Source organism: Branchiostoma lanceolatum, chromosome 1, assembly GCF_035083965.1.
Source record: "Branchiostoma lanceolatum isolate klBraLanc5 chromosome 1, klBraLanc5.hap2, whole genome shotgun sequence".
NCBI lineage: Eukaryota > Metazoa > Chordata > Leptocardii > Amphioxiformes > Branchiostomatidae > Branchiostoma > Branchiostoma lanceolatum.
Window position 1 is genome coordinate 30,300,103 of NC_089722.1, and position 26,749 is coordinate 30,326,851.

At 41.7% G+C, this 26,749-nt stretch overlaps 2 protein-coding genes across 5 annotated transcripts in view; one reads left to right on the forward strand and one right to left on the reverse strand.

Moving 5' to 3' along the window:
- Positions 1-202: 202 nt before the first annotated feature.
- Positions 203-26,749, forward strand: part of LOC136448143 (cytospin-A-like) — a 71,847-nt gene continuing 45,300 nt past the window's right edge. For 2 of the 4 annotated variants that reach the window (XM_066447312.1, XM_066447337.1), the window contains exons 1-10: positions 203-481; positions 8,264-8,602; positions 12,135-12,210; positions 13,292-13,521; positions 14,066-14,260; positions 15,935-16,037; positions 17,889-18,115; positions 18,658-18,727; positions 21,873-23,810; positions 24,409-24,455. In XM_066447312.1, the coding sequence (XP_066303409.1) occupies positions 416-481; positions 8,264-8,602; positions 12,135-12,210; positions 13,292-13,521; positions 14,066-14,260; positions 15,935-16,037; positions 17,889-18,115; positions 18,658-18,727; positions 21,873-23,810; positions 24,409-24,455 (3,291 nt within the window). In that variant the 5' untranslated portion in view covers positions 203-415. The remainder of the gene's footprint in view (positions 482-8,263; positions 8,603-12,134; positions 12,211-13,291; positions 13,522-14,065; positions 14,261-15,934; positions 16,038-17,888; positions 18,116-18,657; positions 18,728-21,872; positions 23,811-24,408; positions 24,456-26,749) is intronic. The other 2 variants (XM_066447328.1, XM_066447320.1) reach the window with 1 other exon arrangement.
- On the reverse strand, positions 2,728-25,896 carry LOC136448167 (kelch-like protein 42). The gene is made up of 3 exons (XM_066447348.1): positions 25,774-25,896; positions 6,754-6,925; positions 2,728-6,299 (listed from the first exon to the last, which is right to left on the reverse strand). The coding sequence occupies exon 3, from the start codon at positions 6,187-6,189 to the stop codon at positions 4,231-4,233; it is 1,959 nt and encodes a 652-aa protein (XP_066303445.1). The 5' UTR covers positions 6,190-6,299; positions 6,754-6,925; positions 25,774-25,896; the 3' UTR covers positions 2,728-4,230.

Here is a 26,749-nt window from a genome sequence, read left to right on the forward strand (position 1 = left end):
GGATAATTTATGTTTGTAAATTATTTGACAGACAAAATTCTAATGAAAGATGACTTTTGTTGCATATTTTATAATAAAAACATATTTAGATATGATAATTCCACTATGATATGTTTTCTTTTACTTTGTATAACTAAATTGTATGGTTGTACGATTTACTAGCACCCCTTTTAGCCAAATGCGATAGTCCCCTGACTCACTTCCGGGATCGTTCCTCAAAGAACGGTTTGTTTTACACACAGACGAAAAACCGTTTGCGAACGTTAGACAAACCTGTTTGTTGAGTTCCCCTTACTAGCTACTGTTTTCTCGGAGGGGAAACTGACGGTTGTCCTTATCGTTTGTGCAAGTTTTGATTTGTCTTTTTGTGTTCTTTTATTTGTTAATCCGGCGTGAAATTTGAATTTGTGGCGCGATGGCGACAGAGCGTGGAGAGCAACTCATACTCACCGGTAAAGACGAGGAAACGCTCAGGGAAATGGTAGGTTTGTTTCTGGTATTTCCAGCTTTTGAAAAATAACGGAAATGGGAAGAAAATGGCACTTGCTTTGCTGTTTTCTTCGTGCTTTCTTGGAAATTATGATTCTTTGGTAGATTCTTTTGAGGGGGAGGGGGGTCGTGTCGATGAAGGTGTCCCTTTCAGCTGTTTTGTTTTCATACGGAAGTTAACCGTTACGGCGTTACAATTTTTGCATTTCTGGTATCCTAATTTTAAGTGTCTAATATAAGATTATCGAAAAAGTGCAGTTACCCGGAAGGTCGTAAAGGTGTTCTTATCTATAACAGAGAAACATTTACCGTTAACTTAACCGTTATATTTTTGATTACTTAACGTGACGTTAACCTTAAGAGCCCTTAAGGCATTTACGTAGGTTTTAAATTTGAGATGACTCAAGGTCACTTGGGGTAAGAAAACCTAGAAAAAGCGGTGACTTGTAGTGAGAAGGAAGAAAGCCCCTGAGAACTCAAGTTATTATGAATAATCTTTCTTTAAAGTTTAAAGACAATTGAAAATTTGAGAATGCCCCCCCCCCCCTCCAGGATAAGAAATGTCTGGAATTTGATGTGGAGGTATGGTATATTTGCTTTTTTGTTGTTGCAATGTCAGATGTAGAGCTTTTCGACCTTTGAGAGAATGCCAAGATTTTTTTCTTTCTGGCTTACTTCTTCCAAAGATGTCATATTTTGTAGACACAGGATCAAGGAATCTGATATTTTTAAAATCAAAATCTATGCGTCATTGTTGACTGGAAGTTAAAACCGTTGGCATGTGTCCTGGATGCCAGGACTGATGCCAGGTTGCCTCTGTAACCTTGGTGGAAGCTTGTCTTGAAATGCTGCCAAAAATACCTCCAGTGCAGGGGTTCTATAATTGGGTGCCAAATGGTAACTATTTATATCTCTATAGACTATACACCTGGCGGACTAGCAATCTCCAAGCAGATGTTGGGTTAGAAAATCGTAACCACAGTTTCTGGGTAGACTCACTGTCTTCTAAATAAAAAGAAAACAGGCAGCACGAAAGCACCACAAATGCCGGGATAGTGCACAGCAAGAACACATTACAACTGTTTCGTGTTAGGAAAACATGCCAGCTAGAAAATATTATGATTTACCATCCCAATGTTTGTTTGCTTGAAGAGAGTACTGTTAATGCTTTTATGTTCGCAGAGACTTAATTTGGCGGTATGGAGAAAATGAAACTTGTTGGCAATGGTTTTGAGGTCACGGTTGAAATACGGTGGTACTAGTGGGCAGAAGCCAGAACAAGCATTTTTTTGGTGGTTTTAAGTTTGCAGAAAAGAGGTCCCCTTGAAAATCTTGAACATTGAACCACCACGAAAATGTCATCATTTACAGTAGTAGCAATACCTCATAGGTGTTACTGCCTCTCAACTGGCTGACTGCCAGTCACAAACCACTCACACAATCCCATGTGCACCTCATATTTGAACACTCGAGCGAGTTGACCCCAGGAGTACAGTTCACAGACACAAGTGGAAATGGCCTAGCAGGTTGGCACTTGTCTTTCACCAGGCCCCATTTGGTTGTAAGTCTTCTTCAGTTCTGTGTACCTCAGAAATGGAGTCTCCCATTGTGTGTTCCTTTGTCTTCTCCTTTTGTGCTTATCTCAAACAAAAGCCTCAGTGTGTACTTAAACTCACCTGGAGGTCATAAGTGCTATTTCGGTAATGAGGTTGCTGTGACAACACAGATTGCATGATGGTCTGCTTACAATTTTGCTATGTGAGGGCCTAGGACACGGATCGAAGCTATTGTTTGAAAGTGCAATGGGTGATATACTGTGTGCCTACATTTATAGGTAGTAGTTAATCAGTGGGCCGATTTCTTTGAATCACCTATCAATGTACATGTAGGTCTTTAACTTAGCTGGATTATGTTTTTTCTTTTATAATCTATCGATTCGAAATACATTATTTCAGCTTATTGAAATTAATTTATAGGAGTATTACTTGGTGTGTCCAAGAAACTTCCTTGTGCCCAAATCTTTTTTATTGTGGTGCGCCTAAATTTTTGCTGGTGCGCCTAATTTTTTGGGGTTGGGAGCACAGTGCTCCTAAGTCAAAAAGTAAGTCTGGACCCCTGCATCTGTTTTATATAAATATAGTGATGTAACTGTGAGGGATATACTAGATCTATTTATGGACAGCTATATCCTCATATACTTCATCTTGAGTTCATATAAACGAGAAGATGTATGCAGACTAAGAAATACATGATGTTTAATCGAAAATGAATGTCACACACTCAAATCTTTGAAAACATTAATTTGCCAAACTGTATATTGCACAGCAAAGATGACAACATATTACATACATGTCAACATGTCATACATACATGTCAATCTTTTTAGATACTTTTCCCAAATAAAACTTAGTTACTTTCATAACTAGAATGGAAAACCAAAAAGATTAACATAAACAGTGAAAACTGTATTTTGGGCTTTCCATTGCAACTTATAAATTATATTTCATTATTTCTCTGTTCCATGTCAGTTACCAGTTTCCTTTCTCCTTTTCTTAATCATTCAAACTGTACAGCACCATTTCATATTGTATCTGACCCATTCACTAGCTTAGAATTTGTTCGTCCCGGTATTGTTTTGGAGACCCTATTGTTCATTTTCGCTGTTGAATCCGTCCTTTCATTATCAAAACATCTTTTCATCAATTTCATGTCATGAAGTTCAGATTTTTTGGACGGAAGGGGTGACATTTTTTCCTGTCCCCACAAAGAAATTTCTGTCCCAGGAGGGAGCTCAGCTTGTGATAGCAGATACATGTATGTAAAAAGCCAGCTGGCCCAAGCTGTGTTTTCACAGCTCGGCATTCTTGCCTTATGAGTCAACCACAAGACCCCGTTCTTCACCTGAAGACTATGTACCTGGAGGAACAATGACTCTTTGTTCTTTGGGGTTCTTTGGGGTAAAGGTAGATAATTAACATGCCTTAAAGGATTAGCCTAAGTGTAGTTCGCTTGCATAGTTACAAAGACTGGCATCCTTCATATGCATCCATCCACACAAAATTCCTCTTACCGACATGTGCGAAAGCAAAACATGTTCTGTTTTAATTCTAAGCAAACTATATGAATTCTGTTTTCTGATTTTCTATGTATTGTTCCAGTATTTCATACCTAGTCTGTATAACGCAAACTCCAGCTGTCCAGGGGTTTCTCGCTCCTCCCCGTGGGTTGCGAGGCGGTTACAGGGCGGCGAGCGGTCACAGGAGGCTTGATTGAATTCAGGCTATTTCATACCCATTTCAAGTGTTTTTGAAGTACAGCGAGCGAGACTTGCTTTTACAGTGGCAGGACCCTTTAAGGTTGTGTACAGACTTATAAGGGCTCCAAGTAACATTTTATGATTCTATAATTATATGCCGCTATCAATCAATCAGGAAGTCAATATGTATTTGTAAAACAAGCCTTAAGTCATTTTTCTCCGCCATAAACCCATGGTTTGGGTAAACATTTCAATCCAACCTTGACTTTCAATTTTCTGGCATTATGCAGTAAGAAAATGCATTCAAACTCTGTATATTCCCAAATTCTCGTTCCTTTCAACTGAAGTTCAAATAAAAATAAAAATTAAAGGTAACTGAACCGTACCATCAAAGTTTAAACTGCTGATTCACAATGTCTCTCTCCTTTGCCAAGCTTAGAAATAAAAGAAATGGTAGTATCATGTACTTAAACTAAGCTATCAGTTCAGTAAACTCTTGATGTCTTGACTGCCTTGAGTGGTTTTGCAGTGAGGGTGCATGTACGGATGATTGCACTGCTTTCATTCATTCCTCCGGGGAAAGCTGAGAGTCTTTCCCATTGGTTCTTCTTGATGTTGTAGCTCAAGACCACGCCTCTGTCGCAGAAGTTGATGATCTTCCCTCCCATCGCCCTGGGGACGCGCTTCACGTTTCTCGACTGGGCCGCTCCGTTAGGCGGGAGCGTTATGCAGTCTGTCCACTCGCCCGATATGACGTTGTACGTGGCGATTTTCTGCTGTCCCACCACGTAAACGTGGCTGTGGTCCGCGACCAGGTCTCCGAGAGGCATCCCCGACAGTTCGAACTTCATGTCCGCCCACTCCGCGTACTTCATGGTCTTCCACTGGTTGGTGTCGGGGTCGTAGCACATCAGCCGACGGTTCTTGTCATCCCAGCACGACGGGTGCGCCGACAGGTAGATCTGTCCGAGACACACCGTGGACGTGGGGTTGACCACGCCCGTCGGGAGGGGGCACGCGAATTCCCAGGTGTCCGTCTCGATGTTGTAGCACTCTACACAGTTTACCTTTGGTCTCTGGCAGACCATCCCCCCACTGTCAGCTGCAAACCCACCTATGGCATACAGGTGTCCGTCAAATGCCGTCAAGGCATAATTGTACCTCGGCATCAACAGAGGGGCGAGTTCGGACCACGAGTCTGTCTTGGTGTCGAAACAAAAGACTCTTCCAGACGGCTTGCTTTCTGTCACCATTTGCGAGTTGAAGGATCGACCGCCTGCGATGTAAATGCAGCCGCCGGTTCCAGCGATTTCAAAGTGTTCTGTGGTCCGTAGCTCGTCTGGTAACGTCGTCAGCTGTACCCACGTGTCCTTCTTCAGGCTGAAGTAGTACAGGCCGGGCGTCTCCGCCCAGGATGTGTTCCCGATGTACTTGCTGGAGACAGCCGCGATCAGTTGCTGCGGAAGGTTCTTCAGATGATTCAGGTGCTTCTGTGGAAGTTGGTGAAGAATGATGTGCCCGGCTTCGTCGCGGGGGTCGATGTGGGTTGCCATGAAGTCGTACACCGTGCTGACCAAGTCTGTGAGACCGTACGCCTCCGCGATGATGAGGACGTCACAGCAGTTCTCCATGTCCAGGTGGATGTACAGAAACTGTGCGCACGCGTCGAGGAGGGTCTTCACCTGGAGGAAGCTGGCCACAGCGAGCACGTCCTGCACGTTGTCTCTCTTGATGGCGATCTCGGAAGTGTACATGAAGTCTAAGATGCCTCGGAGACCGCCGGCCGTCACGCCCTTCAGATCTATCGCATCCTGCGCGCTCTCCTTCATTCCACATGTAAACATGGTGTGAAAGTACATGCTCCCCGCAGCCAGCACGTTCTTGTGCGCCTTGAAGTTCCTGCGGTGGACGCGGATGCAGATGTCGGAGAACTTGCGCTGCCGTCGGTAGGTCTGCAGCCTGGCCATGACCATCCTCTGCACGTCGTCTTTCACCGCCGCCAGCAGCTCTGGGTAGACGTCCACCTCGACCGGGGCACCCTTCTTTCTCGAGGCGCCACATGTGTTGGCATGCAAACACACCGGAATTTGGAGCTTCTCACAAGCACAGACAAGGTCAGGCACTTGCTGGTCCTTGAAGATCTCAGGTTCATAAACAAGGGTGTTTAGAGCTTTGTATTCATTGGTGGTTAAGTCAGGCAGCTCGACGACGTCCGGTCTCTCGCTCGTCAGCCCCGACTCGACGATCGCCTGCAGGTATTCGCTGCAGGCCGCCAGCACGTTGCGGTTCGCGGCATACTTCTTCCCCTCGACTAAGACGTGGACGTCACTGAAGCTCTCGTCTTTGAGGAGGCAGCTGAGGTTCTGGAAGAGGACCTCTCGGTGGTGGCGGTTGATCTGCTTCTTGAGGAGCGGGGCGACGCTGCCGGCTTCGCACGTTGCCATGGTGACAGGTGATGACACTTTCTCGCTGTTTCGTTTCCAGTAGCAACAATGATGCAGATGCTGGTAATGACTTCCTCTTTGAGGTCCTCAAATGGCTTGATGAGAGGGACCTGTGAGAATGAAGACACAAGTCTTATCATGCACAATTTGTACTAGAACCAGGAAGTAGTGCAGACCCAATAGCACTGTCTCGCTCTGCCTATTTATATCCATGTTTTGATGCTTCTCAATATAGCTTGCAGTTTTGACATGCAACGAGTTAGATAAAGTAGATCCTCTATTTCTCATATGTGTTCCCGCAAGTTTTCATCAGGCCACCTCAACCAGAATAGAAGTGACATACATTTATGTACTTCGAGCAGTCTAGGGTTCCATAATGTCAGCTACACACGACAGATGGTTCATGTACGGGGAGACATGTTGTTGGCCAGGAGTCGACTCCCGCATACTTGGTTATGAATTCCTAGATCAATCACAAGCCTTAGCACTCGCGTAACCCCCAACCTTTCATCCCGACATACAAAAAATTTGTTGATCACAAAAATACTAATGAAATGTACTAACCTTCTAAGACAGGTGCAGGCTGTGTAGTTTTAGATAAAGGGAGGACGGGCTGGTTGGGGACTAGTGTGGCTGCCGGCTTATTTTGCCCTCCATTCTGCAAACACGGGTCCTTGTTTAGACAGAGGTCGGTGGTGAGTCGCCTGGCCTTGCCCCTCCAGCCGAGCTGTCCTCTCTGTAGAAATGACAGGAATGTCAGTCAGCTGGGGCGTCCAGGGATCAGGTTTGGGTGGTATGATGCCTATATTTGTCAATACACCAGCTTCATAGAGAGATTTCCTGGACTTCTGAGGCGTATTTGGTGTGACATATCGTAGAGCAAAGATACTAATTACCATTGTATTTAATTAGTGTATATATAACCCTTTTTTTGTTAAGGTGATTGATGATGATTTTCATATTTGTCAATACACCAGCTACATTTCCAAGACTTGTGAATCTTATAATCTTGCCTTAGTTTATATTATTACATGTGTGACAATATTTTATTTACAAAATTTGGTACCACAGTATACAAGAGACTGTACAATATTCGTGACAGTATATACATTGTATTAGATGAACATATGAATAATATCCGAGAAAAAGTCTTTGTAAGCTCTGGCTACTAGCCTGCTAAAAAAAACACACATCCAAACCGGAAGTTCCGCTGCAGTACCGTATAAAGCTGCTAGGACTACTAGTAGGAGGCCAATTATTGAACTTGACCTTTGTTTTCCCGACCCCTACCCACCTACCAAATATCGTTCATTATGATCTAAATGTATCCACAGCTTCTTGAGTCATGCTGTTCACACACAGACATACAGACACGAGCACAAAGGGTACACCGAAAACATAACCTTCATGACAAAGGTAAAAAACTTCAATCTGTGCCATGTCGCCTTGACATGAGTGAAAAGTTTGACTCTGAGTCTGTGTGTACAACTGTCTTGTGTCAGTGTCACAGAAATGTTGCTTTGTCGCCATTACAATACCATGCCAATTTTTTCTCCTCTTCCAACGTTCTTTCTGAATTTCTCAATCAAAACAACAACATGTTAAGGTCTAGTTACCATAGAGACCAACCTTCAATGTCACTGTCACCTGTCAAGCAGTCGCAACTGTTCCTAATTAAGATTCCAGCCCTCCAATTTCCTCGACATTGACACAGTTCCAAATATGTCTTAGGCATGTCAGCCAAGGAATGGCCCAACTGCTTGGAATCTTATTTGCACCTGCCTGATTCAATTTACCTGGTTCTTTAATTGTTTTCTTAAGATGTTTGGTCACGGGCGATTTCCACTTCATTGAAGAAAAGTAAAATGTCAGTTTAATGGTGTAAATTCTCTAAAGAATTTACTCTCAGGGGTTCGAAGTCTGTACAGTGTTAGATTAGTACTTAGCCTTAGTCTGCTCAAACCTGGAATTGGAGCAGGCTTGCTGAGTCAACTCTCTTGTTGACCCTTGACTCAAGCAACTATTTAGGAAGCAAATCTAAGAAACCCGCCTTCTCTCTTCTTTCCCCCTACAGCTGGAATCTTGCACCGATCTTTCGCAGCGGAAGAAGATCCGTGCTGCGATCCGCGAGGTCATTTGCCGCGAGGATGTGAGCACGGCGTGGTCATCGTCCAAAAGGTATGAGAAGTCGAGCAAGCGGCCTTCAGACAAGGAAGCGAAGGAAAACAGAGCCCCTGTCATTAGCAGAACTACTCGACCCATTAACAACATTGGCAGAAGTCCTAGTAGAGCCAAGATGGAGACCAAAGAGAAACATGAGGCCGGCACAGAAACTCATGTCAATGGGGACGGCGCAGGACACTCTACCAAGGCATTGGAAGACATTGACAATGAAGAAGAACTCCTTCAAATGGTAAGGCAATTCAAGCTTATTCTTAGAAATATTAAGACTTAAAAGAGATTCTTGGAGCTGGACCTTATTTGTATCTTTCTCTGGAATATGTCCAGATTTACCTAGTAAATACTTGGAAAAGGTTGTATCCATCCAGAAGAAGTTAGAGCCTAATTATCTACTTTCTTATCATAGAAGATACTCACTGCTCACAGGTCCTATTCTAGTGGAGCTTCACACTAGTACAGGGAAGATTTTAGTATCTGTTGACATGTTTGCAAACGCTAGACTTAAGAATAGCACTTTAATTGGAGCACGGAGGTGTGAAAGTAAACGCAGATCAAGTGTGCGCTATCAAATATCTGACCAGTTGCCAAATAGTGACTTCTACAAGGGTGCTTGTTTCCTTGCGAGCTCAGCCTCTGAAGAATCTTGTAAAGAAAATAAAAACAGCTACATGTATCATCAATAACATACATTTTTCTTAAATTTGATTCAACTTACTCTTCAGTTATTTTAAAAGCCTTTCCACCAAGTCTTTATATAGTTACTTATTAGTTTACTTTGTTATAATGCCATAATTTTATTCTTAGACATGGCAGGGTGGCTGTTTACAGTAAGGATCAGTATGGGCTGTCTTTTTTTAGAGTTCTGTAAAAGTTAAACTTAACAGGTACATGGCCTTTAAAGGTTAGCTTGAGATCCAGATTTTTTTGTTTTACCTTGCAGAGAGTGACTGTTGGAGCTAAACATTCACTCCATTGTTGGTTTTTGTAAAGTTCAGTCCTTTGTCCACAATGTTTACCAACACAGATGAACTTCCACTTCCATGCTAACATTTTTGACTGGATAAGGTCAAACTCAAAGAACGTGGCCTTGGTGATCACCAAGAAAGGATGGGAAAGACTCAAACTCAAAGAGTATCATTTGCTTGGTCACTGTGTCGGTAATAGAAGAATTGGACTGTTTCTAATACAAAACGTTGACACACCAGATTTTAGACAGGATCACTAGTCCTAATAGCCAGGGTACCATCCTAGTTTAGTTTTCCACGGATCCCATACCCGTAGCGGAGAGTTTTGGAGCCGCAGAAAACTATAAAACTAGGATGGCACCCAGAATATAGTTCAATTCATAACCTACCTTTTTACACCGGCACTACAAGGTAACTTTCTTTTAACCTGGTATCCAAACCTATTGTTTTTTGCTGCCGAGTCTCTTCGTCCTCTCACAAAATTTCTTTGGTCTCAAACTGGGAGGAGCATATCTCTCCTTGTCCTTGGGAAGCACTAATAGCTTTCCCAGCATCCTCTAGTCCCCAGAGAGAGACCTGTTAGCTTTGATCTGACCTGAAGGCTTTCCAAGCTGTTGACCTGGTCAGTGCTGAGACTAGGGGTAAACCATTAACACTTAGGGGCAGCTCGTGTCTTTATCCTAAAAGAAATATCTCCACTCTTCCCCTCTGTTTGCATCCCCGAAGAATATCCTGGCGCCTTGTATAAAGGCAATCATTTGGCTTTGAACATTTGCCTGAATTTAGCACAGTCCTCTGTCACAGTATGGTACTGTAAATGTATTTAAGTTCGCATGGTTTTTGTTTCGCGCAAAGGCGAAAATGGAGTGTTTGAGGTGTTTTTCTTAGTTTGTGGCAGCGCTATAGTCACATACTGCTACAGTATTGGACAAAAATGTTTGCGTGGTTTTAAGTTCGCAATGAAACATCGCCGCGAAAATCGCGAACATAACACCACCGTGAATATTTCTGCATTTACAGTAACAGATCATCATGGGATTGAAAAGTCATTTGGTTCAAAGTTAACGTTTGATGCCCGTTACTTACACTTCTTCTGAGACGTGTTTGATACCTGAGATACCCTACGATTGATGACGTAAGTATGAGGGCCAAACCTTTGAAGTCTTACCTACCAGACTTTTTATTGTAGAGGAAAGCGATCCGAGGATCCCATTTTTGAAAATCATTCTCAAAAAAGTCATGTTTCATTTCCAACCTTTACCAAAGTACGTTTTCAAAATCACACTACATGTACTTGAAAATCACACTACAAGCCACAGTATACCAAATATTATTAGATACTGTATAGGTAATTAGAACCCGGCCGTCTTTCCTCAGCCAATCAGGAGCGTGCATTTCTTGTGACTAAATCCACATAGTGTGGCCTCCCAAGGGGTAGGGGTGTTCTAAGTAACGAATAAATTGACTAAGTTGGAGACGCCCACCAGTAGGTGAAGTTCCATCAACCTGATTGGATAAAATTGTGGGCGTCTCCAACTTAGTCAATTTATTCGTTACTTAGTACACCCCTACCCCTTGGGAGACCACCAGGGCCTGACCCAGAAAGGTGCCAGTTTTTGTTTTCTTATAATTACCAGTAACACACAAGGCTGGTCCCACCACCACAGAGGTGCCAGATAATTTGTCACGGTCTGGTCAAGAAGGCTCTACATTTCAATTTCTTCCTCTTGTATTTCACCTCAAACACCTTAAGGTCAACAAAAATGCATGTCCTTTTTAATATATGTATTTATATTATTTGCTTCGGAAAGACAATCGGGTTCTAAAATAGTTAGATCCCGAGATCTGGGTGTCTTAGTGGATTTGGTACTGCTCCGCCCACCCTCGGGAGTTTGTTGGCATCCCTCGGGCTTCGCCCTCGGGGAACCAACAACTCCTCGGGTGGGCGGAGCAGTACCAAATCCACTAAGAAACCCATATCTCGGGATCTAACTATTACTTAGAACCCGGCCGTCTTTCCTCAGCCAATCAGGAGCGTGCATTTCTTGTGACTAAATCCACATAGTGTGGCCTCCCAAGGGGTAGGGGTGTTCTAAGTAACGAATAAATTGACTAAGTTGGAGACGCCCACCAGTAGGTGAAGTTCCATCAACCTGATTGGATAAAATTGTGGGCGTCTCCAACTTAGTCAATTTATTCGTTACTTAGTACACCCCTACCCCTTGGGAGACCACCAGGGCCTGACCCAGAAAGGTGCCAGTTTTTGTTTTCTTATAATTACCAGTAACACACAAGGCTGGTCCCACCACCACAGAGGTGCCAGATAATTTGTCACGGTCTGGTCAAGAAGGCTCTACATTTCAATTTCTTCCTCTTGTATTTCACCTCAAACACCTTAAGGTCAACAAAAATGCATGTCCTTTTTAATATATGTATTTATATTATTTGCTTCGGAAAGACAATCGGGTTCTAAAATAGTTAGATCCCGAGATCTGGGTGTCTTAGTGGATTTGGTACTGCTCCGCCCACCCTCGGGAGTTTGTTGGCATCCCTCGGGCTTCGCCCTCGGGGAACCAACAACTCCTCGGGTGGGCGGAGCAGTACCAAATCCACTAAGAAACCCATATCTCGGGATCTAACTATTACATGGAGCACCCCTGAAGTTGCTGAACCAACTGTTCCTCCTACATATCCGCACCTGGAAGCAATAGGACTGACCCCATCATGTAGTGAGATCAGACCTCACACCTAGCTAAGCCGATTTCTTACATCACTGTCTTCTCTATCCTCCCCTGTCAGCTGAAGGACACTACAGACTACAGGCAGAGGAAGGAGATCCGTCTGGCCATCAGGGCACTCAAGAGGCAGTCAGAAGGTAAGTACAGGTCAAGTCCTGGGCTTAGGAGGTATTGTTATGTCTAAATGTGCAGTAAATGGACTAAAATACACAAAATGACCAGTTGATTTCTAAGAATGCGTGAAATTAGTGGGAGTGGAGCTTTACCAAAACTTTGCCATGTGGTGGTTCATCTCCTACATGTCCTAGATTCTTCTGGAATCTTTTATACTTTCTTTGAAACCTAATACATCTTAAGTTATAGCTGCCTGATATTTGGACATGCATTTGTATTCAATTTAATTCAAGAAGAACAGTTACAGTAAAAAACCTCATATAAAATACAATGTATTGCTTGACAAAAATCAATAGCAGCTGGCATGCACCCCAGATTGCACCACAGGTTTTACTTTGTTGATAAATCTAAACTGGGAAATATAATCAGGCACACACTGACACAGGCCTAATGTCAAATTCGAAGTTAATAGACTGTACTTAGAAGGAGATTTCCTCGGAGTCTGTGATTTGACCCTGAGATTGTATTTGCTTGAAAAATCCATGGTTGGTCCTTACATCTGGAAAACAGGTTGTTGAAAAACACTCGGATTTGTTTGCATATGCATAGGTCTTTTTCGTAAATTGAACTACAAGTGGGACAAAAGCTTGGAGTCAATTTTTTTTGAAACAAATGGAATAGGATTAAACATTAACAACAATCACATTTTTCTTGATACATGCTAATCATTTTGCAGCCTTCCAGGTGAGTATCGTTATTCTTATGATTATGATTATCGTTATTCGGATGAAACCTGCTTAAGAAGACCACTCAGGACCAATGAAATCTGGTCTATGTTCACAGGTGGTCACTATAGACAATATCCTAATACTTTTGTCAATGGGAAAAATCAAAGGGACCACCAAAAAGAGGTCACATTGGCCAGGTGGTCTTTATTTAGAGGTGATCACTTGTACTTGAAATCTAACTTTTCAGACTGTTAATGCTGTAGATATCAAACTGAGACTGAACCAAAATCTCAAGATCATTTCAGGTTATAACTTATTGCATTTACTTTACTGTTGTTTAATATTATTTATTGTACTTATTGTTTATCTTTTGAAGGTGAAACTGAAGAAGTAGATAAGTCGCGTGCTCGGAGACCAAGTGGCGGAAGAAGGGCTAGTTCAGATCGCACGCATTCTTCTGGAACCGTCACCGGATTGGCTTCCAGAAAGGGAAGCACGAGCGGGGGCCGGCAGCCAGTGAGGAGAAACAGCGGCCATCTTGTGGCCTGTAGGAGCGCAGAGGCAGAGGGGAGGAAGACACCTGGAGGTAGCAGCAGCTCTCACAAGGTCTGTGAATAATTTCATCAGGTTGGAAACTCACTGGACTTATTTATTCACAACCAGGATCTATAATATCTATACAATTAACAGCCAAAGTTTCGTTGACCATTTGTTACCTTCCTCAGGGAAGTGCTGACTGGTACTACAGTATTCCACACTGCAGCTAGGTGTCGCTGCTAACAATGCGGTCCCAAACGTAAAGTATATGTCATATGTGCGGTCCCATGAAAATCTCACAAGGCCTGTTCAAACATATGTAAATTGGTAGGCTGCAGCTCAGGTGTCAAAAATATATTACATGTAAATACTGTTTATGTCATACGTGGGTCATATATATACGGATATTCTGGACTGGTCTGTATTTTATGGCTGTGAGGGCAATCCGACCCACGGTCAGGCTAGTACCTCGGGTGATACGAAATACGCTGTGTTGTATTCTCTATCTATGTACAGATAAGGCAAGTCGAATGTTAAGTCTGATAGTCTGAGGCACAAGGAGTATATCAAAAATATGTATACAACGTCTTTTCCTGCTTTTTGTCATCATTAGGTTCTTGAACGGCAGAAAAGCCAGGAGAAGCCAAGTCCCCGGAAAAACAGCCAAGACGTTGGGGAGAGCTCTCGGCTGCCAGTCAGTCCCACTCAGAAGAGCAGGAGAAAGTCAAGTTCTTCCAGCGAGACTTCCAGACGTGGAAGACATCCTTCAATAGAAGACATTGAAGATGAAGCCGTTCTGCTTAGAATGGTGAGGGATGATGTACAGTGTTTGTTACATACACGTCTTTTACAATTTAAAGGTGTCTGCCTGTGATCTGCGTCATGTTTCCTTTTTCCATTACTCGGGGTGCCACAACTGGAGCAAGGCAATCAGAGATGGCAGACTTCACCCCCATCTCATGATTGCTTTGCAGCCCTTCCAGTCCCACAGAATGACAGATATGTATATTGTTAATTACAGTGGTGTGTCTGTCTGTGTGTCTGTCTGTCAGTCTCTGTATCTGTGTGTGTAAATTACACACACAGATACAGAGACTGACAGACGGACAGACACACACACAGATAGTCAGACACACACAGACACATAGACACACACACAGACACATAGACACACACACAGACAGACAGACATGCAGATGGACAGGCAGACATACAAGCCCCCCAAGCCACCAGGCGAGGTAGCGTGCGTAGTCCAGTGGTTAGCGATCTTGCCTCTGGAACTAGAAGCCCCGGGTTCGATCCCGGCTGTGTCGCTCACCTGACATACACGCTACCGGAAAGGGTCGCAGTCCTAAGGACGAGACGTTAAACTGCGGTCCACTGTTCATTGTGCTTGTCGAAAAGAGCTAGGGGAATTTCCCCGGTACAATGAACCTGTAAATACTGTACATATTGTCTGTCACGACCAGTGGAAGATAAGCTCATCTGTTCATTGGGTTCATTTGAGCTAAACTGGTTCGAGATGACTTTCCTTTCCTTTCCCCAAACACTATTTCACTCCCTTGGTATGGAGTGAAAAGTGGTTCCATATATAGAATATTTGGCATTCAGAAAATCCCTGTTTGTAATTGTAAAGAGCCTTGAACAGCACTGGCTACTTTCAGGGTAAGACAGTGGCTTACAAATGAAGAGCACTCTAACCTGACCCGAGTCCCGACACATATAGTTGTCTCCACTGAGGCCTAGATGGGATACAGCTGGGGTTGGGGCAGGCAAATTGATACTGATACTCAACATCAGGGATAGACCATCAAGCATTGTAGGGGTGCATGTGAAAACTGAAGAACAGAATTATCTACACATGGAGGAAAGTAAAGAGATATTTTTTTACGCAAAAGTTTGTAAGAGAAAAACATGCAGAAGATTTGGTAAAAAACGTGATTAGGCCTTTTTGTAATTGTATTAAAACCTACATACCAATATTATGGAGAAAAAAACTCCCTCAACGATCCTTTTTGGTCTGGTCCAAAGTATGAAGGGTAATGTATGGTCAGCAGCTTGATACAGGTGTTAAATATCATATTTTAGTAGTAAGAGGACCCTTGTTTTAAGGATACATTTCCTAGACAGGGGGTTATATGTTTAAGTTACAGTGGACACGTCTTTCCCCTTTAAAAGTTCATGAAATAATAAAAACTGCTAACCTGTAGGGTACTACTAAACTACTAAGAAAGTATGTGTACATGTAATACATGTAGTTTTGTCAGTCCATATACCCATTACCACTTAATAATGATCTTTCCCTCCCACCTATTATCACCAACCCACTAATTATGAACCTCCCCTCCCACTCATGAAGGGTGGACTCCCTTCTAAGTAAAGGGCACTAACTTCATTATCTGTGGGGTAAGTAGAGGGAGGTGGCAGTTGAACTGTCGAGAGCCATTCCTTTGAGTCAATCAGTTTCACCGATCTTCCGCAGGTAAAGGAGACGTCAGATGTGGAAGAAAAGCGACGGTTGCGAGCAAGAATCAGAGCCGTTCGGAGACTGAGCTGCGACAGGAAAGACCTTGCTGCTGTCAATGGTAAAGGGATTGCTTTATGTACGTAGTTTGTAGAACCCTGTGGCAAGGTTTGTGCAATGAACTGTAAAAACAAGACTGTGTTGATAAACAACTTGTTTCTTAAGGAGCCTTGTTCTGTTACTCCTTTAAGTCATCAGTACACAGATGAAGAAAACTTTGGAAAGTAAGTTTACTAGAAACTCAACTCCTAACTTTTATATCAAACAAGCAAAAGACCATAAGTGGGCCAGAGAGTTAAATACTTGTACTGGGTGTGAACTTAATGTGCTTGTCTAGATATAGCTACACCTACACTGTGAATCATCACCTATTCAGATGGTGTGTGTCAAAGATATGGTAGTCAGACAGGTTTACTGGTGTCTTTGCTGTTCTAAAGTAAGCCCGTGTTTTTATTCAAAACAACAACTGGAGGTTGATTTACCTTATCGTAACATTTCATATATGTGTTTAAAGTAAGTAGGTCAATGTTCAAACGCAGGGGTTTTTCTAGAAAAATTAAACAAGAGAGTACACACAGGCGAGGTAGCGAATTCTATGTATTTATGGAAGAATTAATCGCTGAGGGAAGTCTGAATTCGAATGCTGGGGATTAAGTAATAGTTAGATCCCGAGATATGGGTTTCTTAGTGGATTTGGTACTGCTCCGCCCACCCGAGGAGTTGTTGGTTCCCCGAGGGCGAAGCCCGAGGGATGCCAACAAACTCCCGAGGGTGGGCGGAGCAGTACCAAATCCACTAAGACACCCAGATCTCGGGATCTAACTATTTTAGAACCCGATTGTCTTTCCGAAGCAAATAATATAAATACATATATTAAAAAGGACATGCATTTTTGTTGACCTTAAGGTGTTTGAGGTGAAATACAAGAGGAAGAAATTGAAATGTAGAGCCTTCTTGACCAGACCGTGACAAATTATCTGGCACCTCTGTGGTGGTGGGACCAGCCTTGTGTGTTACTGGTAATTATAAGAAAACAAAAACTGGCACCTTTCTGGGTCAGGCCCTGGTGGTCTCCCAAGGGGTAGGGGTGTACTAAGTAACGAATAAATTGACTAAGTTGGAGACGCCCACAATTTTATCCAATCAGGTTGATGGAACTTCACCTACTGGTGGGCGTCTCCAACTTAGTCAATTTATTCGTTACTTAGAACACCCCTACCCCTTGGGAGGCCACACTATGTGGATTTAGTCACAAGAAATGCACGCTCCTGATTGGCTGAGGAAAGACGGCCGGGTTCTAAGCTAAAATCTGAATTCGACAAGGGGGCGCTGGGCTGAAACAAGAGGGCACAGCGCCCCTCTTTCCCAATTTAGATGAACGTAAGGTAAACTTCGAACTGTATCGTGATACTGTAAATGTTTTAATGAAAGCTGTGGGATACAAGTATATGTAATAATAAACCTGTGAAAGTGAGTCCTTGATGTCAGAGATATCATTAGCCTATTTCTCAGACAAACACTCTCTGATACCCTGTTTATATAACCTGATTACTAAATGGTGCACTCTGGTTGGACAAACCTAAAAGGATTCTGTGTAGCTTTCAGTATATTCCCTATCAAAGTGAACTTTAATTGGGAGATTTGATGCGATTTGTAAGGGAACACAGCAGCTTGTTTACAGGTCTAGAATGTTACAAGGTCAATGTAAGGTCAAACATAAAAGGAACACACTACTATTTCTAAAGCCAGTATTTTTTGTTTGCTGAATAATTGAGTAGATAGATACATCATTCTGTATTTCGGATCTAGGTGTATGCTGCCAAACCTTTGAAGTCGATACTAATTAGATATAAACATAAACTTTTTGCAATGCATTGTGCATTACTTTAACCCATTTATTAACCTGTTTTAGCCCAAGGTGAGAAGTCAACCACCCAGAGTGATTCACTGCAAGCTGAGGAAGTCTTAGAGAACCCAGTTGAAACAGAAGCCATGGAATGTGCTCAGGAAATTCCCGAAGTTCAAACTAACGGATTGACCAATGGGGATTCTGATGCATCTTCCACTAAAGTTGACGAAGTTCAAGAGAGTGGTGAGGAAGACTTGTCATCCAAGACAGAAGAAGACCTTCAGTACATGGTATGTCTACTTCCAGTACTTAGAATCAAACTACAGCCAAACCTGTACAAGTGACCACCTCTACCTAATCTTGGTGGTCCCTTAGATGATTTTTCCCATTGACACAAGTATTAATTATTAAGAATCCTATCTATAGTTACTGTAAGTTTCAACAATATTAGTAAGCAGTACATCACAATTCTAGTTCAGCACAAATTAACTGAAGTCTTTGATAATACATGTAGTCTTAAGAATTAAGTTAGCCAACTTCTTCTGCTCACAAGTCATTGGTTCAAGTACGGACTTTCAAATCCGAACCTGAATCTAAACCTCTGGACTCGGGTCCGAACCTAAACCTAAACTCGGGTTTAGGTACGCACCACTAATAGTAACCACCTGGCCACATAGACCAGATGTTATTGGTCCCCCAAGTGGTCTTCTTGGGTAGTTTGCACTCTATATGCTTTACAATTTTGTTGTGTATGATACATGTAGTTTGCTAATTATCACTTCCTCGTGTTTGATTTTGAGCTCACTATCTCTCCCTTTATTATCTTCAATAGCTGCTGGTGTGTGCTGACTATGATGAGAGGAAGAAGATTCGACAGGCCTTGCGAACTGCGAGGAAAAATGGTGAGTTATACAATTACAAGTCATTTTTATGTACCATATCTTTATTACGTTGATCTTAGTTGTGGTGCTGAATATAAATGAAGTCACTCAACTTGTGCATGTTATTGGTGTCCAAAATCAGTGACCCATACAGATTTGTTAACAGTTATTTACACAAACTCTAAAAGATCATTGTTACACGGGATAATTTTACTTGAATATGTTTGGTTTTTGTATGTATTCTATGGTCTTTGTGTTAATTGAAATCCCAGGAATCAATGTACATGTATAAGCCTATGATATATATAATAAGGCCACACCAATTTCATTTCTTGCTTCTCGGAATAGCCTGTCCTGTTTTTCCCATTTTGAAAAAAAAATTGGTCACTATTCCCATTCACAAATTTTCACTCACGATTTTACTATTTGTTCAGTTGTTCAAACTCCACCAAATAGTGTGGTTACATTTTATCTTAAGTTATAATTTTTCATTTATTAAAACTATTTCTCAATATCAATCCATATATTACATGGCAAATGGTGATTTTGTTACTGAAATTATAGTTACTAGATCAAAGAAAGGGGTGCATTGCATAAAATGAGCCATACAAAGCTGAAACTTGAATAATCCTCTTATTCTTTATGTTATGTAAACCCTTATCTTCACCTCAGAAAAAATCTGAGAATTAACAAATAAAATTGATGTGGCCTAAGGTCACAATGTGTTGATTCTCAGATGATAATAAAAACTGAACTAGAATTTCAACATAATAAAAACAGAGCCTAAGAAGGGGAAGCCTTTCAAAGTTTCAGGAAGACTTTAGTGAATGTAGTCAATTGTAAGTTTTCCTCACAGCCCTATGTTTTCATTATGTTCTCTTGCAAACTTTTTTTCCTTAGAAATGTCGGAGAACTAAGGATCCCAAAATTGTGTATTCTAAAGCAAGTATTTTCTGTGGCAAAGCAATGTGCTAAGAGGTGTACTGTATGCTAAAGTATATAGACTTCTGTCCAATCATTTTGTTAAATCAATTAGTAGAACCCAGTGTTCTAGCCAGCACCCGTCCTCCCGTCATTTGACGGGTTTTTGTCGCTCATGACGGACAAAATTTTTGCCCAACCCGTCATTTTTAATGGACAAATATCGGTGTGTAAAGAGTTTAGAATTTTGCAAAAACTCCAGAGGATCACCGGAAGTTCGCGACGAGGGCGATCTAGATCATTTCAAATGCCCACCGGCGACAAAGAGCGCCGTGGTGGATATTTGGTGGCCGCCGAAAACTCGGCGTCATGTGCCGCCCTCCCCACAGTTTTGGCTGGTCGCATCGGGCTGACGTTTATTTCTGTTTTGTCCCTCTCGGTTAACCGTCAGTTATTGTTATCAAAGAAGCCTAAAAATTCAGAAATATTCCTATAGCTAGGCTTTCTGTAATCTGTAAAACATTATTAAAGTTTCAAGCCGCGGCGGCTGAGTTGAATGCGCTTTCTTCCCGTAAGAAATGGTAAACAGGCGTCAGATATTCTATTCCACCAATCACAGTGCTCGTCTCCGTCGCGTCAAGAAATACCGACCAATGACATGCGAGTCTCGCTACTCGCGTGATTTCAGCTAAGCGTGAATTTGCGAGATGTTAGAGGAATGGCGGGATCGCAAGGATCGCACGACGAAGCGGCTGTTGGAAGGCTTGAATCGACAACTTTTGAAGACATTCAGTGCAGTTACCGGAGAAATTAACCGTGGAAAACATGGGGGAAAAAATGGACGTCTTTATGGCGTTCTTCTCAAAGTAGGGTGTCAAATTCCTCATTATGTTCAATAATTACAGGGAGCATACGGGACAAGTGTTGAAAAATTTTAATTTTGCCGACTTATTCTGTGTGTATTTTTTGTAGGACGTAGATACGTAATGAAGTTTTGTTGTGCTTGATTTTCTTTTCTTTGTCGATTGTATACAACATAGAAATGTAGCTTGTGTGTGAACATTCGATCTTACCGCGATGATCGACGGCACGCCTCCCCCCAAAATTAAGCCTGAAACCCTTGTGTAATTTTTCACCGAAAGAGATGTCATTAAACTAAGCTTATTCTACCAAGAAATGTGCCCCTCAAAATGCAGGAAATAGTGTTTCAGAGGGTCTAGATTCCAAAATTTTCCGGGGGAGAATACCCCCGGACCCCCCTAGGATGGTCACGCCTCCGGCGCGACGCCTCGCGCCTTCGGCGCTCGATATGTTCTTCCCGACAGGAAAATTGAAATGACGGGTAAAAATTTCAGGCTGGCGAGAACACTGGTAGAACCTCTATAAAGTGTACACAATCACTCTATTGTACGCAGTTTAGTTTAAATCTGCCAGGTGGCATTGTGGCTATAAAAAACACACACATCTGATGTAATTTGATAACCCTAGGATGTTCACTAATTGGTGTACATAGTTTTGAAGGAACCATAATCTTTGGCAAGCCTTTCTGTTACCCTTAGTTTTCTGGTTTATCTTGATAACTTCTGTCTGGCTGATGGCTCTAAAACAACATGCTATAAAAGCCATGATTGCTGTAAATACATCAAGGACAGCAGATAAGTGGATCAGCTACATGGTCCATCTACATCTACAGAAAACACCTACGACCTTATTTGTCTAAGCTGTTACTAGAGATGTACTTTATTAAGTTAGCTCTGAAATTCTCTTTCCAAAAGGGAATGGATGCAATGCTCTTCATGTTTAAACCATTGAATGCACATCATTACATCGATTGTTATTCATGTTATAGATAAGTTCTTTGAAATTGTTGAATATTTAAGAAATAGTCGATTGTTCTGTATCTACAAATTGCCATACATTGTACCGGTTACAATTGTCGCGCAATAAAGTTCTTCTCCATGTAACATGGCGTTTGATTTATATGATAAGTCAAATACTATGTTACATAAAGACCTTTGGAAAGAGAATTTTATAGCTAACTTAATAAACTAAATCTTGGAGAAGAAAATTAAATTGTCAAAAATTTAATAAGAAATGTATGCAGAATCCAAGTTTTAGCAATAACAGATAAAGTGGAGACCTAGAGACAGCTCTAGTAAGTATCTGAGACAGGCTACATTTTAAACTTGAGTGGCCAGTCAACCAACAGGATGTTAAGATTAATGCTTGCTTGTTTTCTCATTAGGGCAACCCACAGGGTTAACTGTCAAACAAGCCACCGCAGTAGGAAGTGTAAAAGATAGCCGCAAGCCTGCCCCGTCTCTGGGGAAACCAAAGACAGGTAAAGAGGTCGGCAAGCTACCTGAAGCCGCCGGCAAACTGGAAAATGGGACAACGTCTAAGAAAAGTACATCATACAGGAAAGACATGAAGAACATTTCAGAGGGTAAGGTGGCTAGTCTTGGGAATAAATGGGAAGCGTTTGTTGACAAGTCTAATCCGTTTGGAAGAAGGAACAGTAACAGTAAAGAGTCTGATAAGGAAAAAGGCACTGTGCCGACCCTTGACAAGGCAGAGAAGGCTTCATCCAAAGAAACGAGTGCTTCTTCAAAATCTGTACAAAATGTGAAGTCAGAAAAGCCAACAAAGGGGAACAAACTACAGTTGGAGATATCAAGTGCTGACAAGGAAAAGTCAAGTGATGAAAAGGCAGACAAGAAAAGAGCAGTGAAAAAGAATGCCGGCAATGTGACGCCTGTGAAGGAATCAAAGTTGTCTGTTAAGTTGAAGTCGGACAAGCCAGTAGAGGAAGAGAACAGCCAGGAATCAAATGCTGTAGCAGAAAAGCCACAAGATGATGTAGCCTCTGTTGAAAAGAAGAAACAAGCTGTGAAAAAGAATGCTGGCAATGTGACACCTGTCAAAGAGTCAACGTTGTCTGTAAAGTTGAAGCCATCGGCAGAAAAAACAGCAGAAAAGGAGAGCAGCCAACAGCCTGAGAAAGACACGTCTCATGACAGCAAAATGTCCCTTAAGGATAAGAAGCAACGCGTGAAAGTAAATGCCCCCAATTTGACAACCAAGGAATCAAGCTTGTCTGTCAGCCTGGCAAAATCAAAGAAGGGGAAAAGTTGGGAGGGGTTGCTAAAAGACAAACCCAAACGTCACCGTGTCTTTAGATTGGACGGACAGGAAGACAAAGACTCTGCTCAAGAAGAAGAGGACACAGAAACGCCCTCTATCAGCGAGGAGGAAACTGCACCTGTGGAAGATGAAGCACCCCCTGTTGATGATGAGAAGAATGACTCTGATGAAGAACCAGCCTCCGCCGGCAACAAGTGGGACAAACTGTTCTTCGGAAAGTCGTCAGGAGTCAGGAAGATCAAGATCGACGAGGACACTCTGAACAGCTTACCCAGAGCCAGGGTGAAGAGTGGGGACAGCGAGGCTGGTAAGGATGATGTGACTGAAACAGCAGGTGATCAAGATGCTTCAGATGATACAGAAGAGGAGAAAGACATCAAGGATGCTGCAGATGATGACAAAGATGTGATTTCAGATGCTGATGAAAAAGTAGAGAAAGACACAGAGTCTGCTGGTGAAGATGCTGATTCAGAACAGAAATTTGAAACCAAGGAGTATACAGAGGAATTGTCTGACACAGAAGCAGACCTGGACTTACTGGTGGACACCGATGCTGAAAATACCGACGACAACATATCGACAACCGCAGATGCAGACGCAAATGTACAAGAGGACAATAAATCTCCACCTTGTGTATATACAACCCAATCACATACTTTGGAAGCAGGCACAACCATAAGCGGCGTAAACAGAGATAAGAAAACAAACCAAGCGGGCGACCAGATTATACAGGATGCAGAAGCGGAGGAAGAAACCAGTGAACAAGACATGGAATCTGTTATGATCCTAGACGAAGACGAACTTGCTGGTATCGAGGAAGAGGTTGGGGAAGAGCAAACAATGGAATCTGAGAACAAAGATGATGAAGAGATTGAAGAAGATGACCCACAAGAGGACCTTAAGGATGATGTTTCACCACAGGAGACTTCAGAAGAATCTCAAGACGGTCTTGTAAATTCCTCTGCAGCTGACGAAGATCGCAATGAAGGGACCACCAGTGAAGACGGCAAAGCCGAAATGACTCCGGAAGATTCCAACAGTAAGCCATCCATATTTATCTCTGCTAATCTTCTCATATTCTCTTGAACATGCAAGCTTCGTAGTTTTCTTAGTTGGACGCGGCATGAAAAATCTTGAAAGGCTATCGTTTCAAATGTATGGAATCCCAAGAAGGCTTGCCATTAACGTCACTACTCACAGCCCTGTTTGGCTGCTCATATAAACTGTAGAATGACGTACAACAGTTGTCCTCGGAGAGTTTCCAAGGCAGCTCTCCTGGTGGACACTTGTTATGCAATGCCACACTTAAAAAAGCTTTAAATTCAATACATGCCTTGAAGGTTTAAGCTTTATCAAGCTAGATTTCCACTATTAGAACGTCTTTAATGACCAAATCAAGTTTTTCGTTTGCACTTTTCTTTTGCGTCATGACAACACAAGGCTTTTAGCTTGATAGCTGTATCTCAGCTGGCACTCCATGTAAGGCCCCACTTATCTAGTGTTTGTACCACTCTGACAGTGTTTATTTACACATCTTGTAGTTCTTATGTGTTAGTTCTTACATGTACCAAAACCACTTACTACTTTAGTCTGAATTCTGAAAAGAGAAAACTATACAAATCTGTTTTTTTTTTTAGCTTCTGAGGCAACAGTAGATGCTGAGGACTCCACTTCAACAGAACAGGTAAGAGTGTAGTACTCATTCATTGATGAATAATGAAAAATCCCAAAATCATATTTTTCCAGGACGTAAACACATAGAAAGGAGCATATCCACTTGTACATGTATAAACTCACAAACCTGTCATTAGTATATCCACTGATTTGACATTTGATAGTACATGGAGCCATTAGTGAGTCTTTGGTTTAGTTCCTTAAAGGGAGTAGATTTATTTGTGTTTACATGGACCTCTACTTTTATGGCTTGATAAGGTTTGATGTGCTCTAATTACCATTTATAAGAAGCAGGCAGCTATATTTCACATAGATAGCTGTAAAAAGTGGAAGTTTACAAATATATCAACTTTTGTGGAGTGGTAGGATTGTTCACCCAAGAGATACATTCTGTTGTACTGTTAGTCTCTTTATAACATGGTAGCAAATTTTCTAGTGCACTGTCAAGACAAACACAGGCTTTAGAAAATGTGATTTTTTCGAACAGAACTGTTCCCAGAAATGGTGATTGTAGGAGCAACACGTTTAGAATGGGCCTTTTCCCGGTAACCATTCTAAAATTACATGCTAATCTTGGAACGGACGTTGCACGCTGCGAATACGAATAAGAGTTCAACATAGATACTTGTTGATCCTTTTCACAAGTACATGTAGGTCTATTTTGTGTTGGGCAGGACTCCAAGTAGACGGGAACAGAATTCTATTAGACCAGGCAGACCTTTTATGGAGCGGACTTCTACTCTCAGTGTCTCCTTTATAAATACATACAAGGTCTTATTGAAATATTGAGCAGAGAACAATATACATATGCAGAAAGTATGTTGTCCCTGTAGTTAAACTTTTGTGCCTGACTCTTACTTTAATAGATCTTATATTTCTTTGCGTTTTTGAGAAAAAAATTCACCCAATTCACAAATAGTTCAAATCTTAAGCTTACAATTCACAATGATTCTTTACAGATTGATTATATTTCCTACATGATACCACAGAATAAACCTCAATGTTGTGGTTAGTTCATAAGAAGAACCCCACTAAACCATTTAGCATGTTCATCAAATTGTTGATAGATCTCTACAAAATCTATCAAACATGAAATTTTTCAACATCGAAATTTCATTTTGTTGTCTGTAACCTTTTTAGTCATTGTTGTTATCCTGTTGCTATTTTGAAGCTAGGAACAAATGTCAAATCCGATATCTGCCCTCAAGAAAATCTATACTTGTTGGTTTATATATATTAGCTTCTTTTGCAGATAATATGAAGCTTAAGTTGTACAGGTCGTAAAAGATGTCAGGTACATAAGGAGAAAATTAGAGGAGAAGACTTACCCTTGTGGCAGAGGTTTTAGAGCATGTTGATTGGTGTTATGGTGGCCCCTAATGCTCCACCCTATAGCGCGTCCTATACTCACCCTGTACCTGGTATGTGTGGGCTACAAAGGGTATACCAGTATGTTGATGAAGGTTTATAGACATCGTCGTAAAATGCGACATAAAGTAAATAAATCAAACGACTGAATAAAGTCTTAAAATCAGACATTTCAGATAGCGCTCACTATCTTTTATCAGTAACTGTAAACTTGTATGCGGGTATGTGAATATGTGCAGTTGTAACGTAGTATATCTTTATTGTTCTTTGGCTTTTAAAGCCTAAAGGGTATGTTTTCTATAACAGGCGTTCTTGTCAGCATCTTTCTTTATCAACATTATTCTCGAGATACTAGTAGATAAAGATGCTTTTATAAGGAGATAAAACAAATTGCATGGAAAGTAGGTTTTGATAAAAACTATTGACATTTTTCAGGCTCTCTTCATTATGAAGTTATGTGATACAAAAATACAACCTCAAATCACCTTCTACCTTTAGATTATCTCACATTTCTTCAATCAAGACCAGGCTGAATTTCATTGTCTGTATTATAGATGTAAGGAGAGCCACACATTGAGCATGTTAAAGAACCCACCACAGTTATTGATAAGAACCAGACTTATAGGTTTGATCCGCTCATATCTGGAAAAACCCTGATCAAACCTATAAGTCTGGTCTTAAGCAGCTTGAACTTAAGGTACAAAACTGGTGTGTTTACGAGTTATGCAATGCAAACAAAACAGAGAAACATGTTAGTGATATCCCCTATCCAGACCCTCCAGATTCAGCTGGGTTATCCCAAAATAGCCCCTATCATTCCTCCCTTATCTATTTTAGCCTTACAGGCAGCTGTCATGCCATGTATGTCAGTAGGGCTGGGCGACCCCCCTGACCTGAGGATACAGTTCTTTTACTCCAGGATTTGTGTCTCTAAAA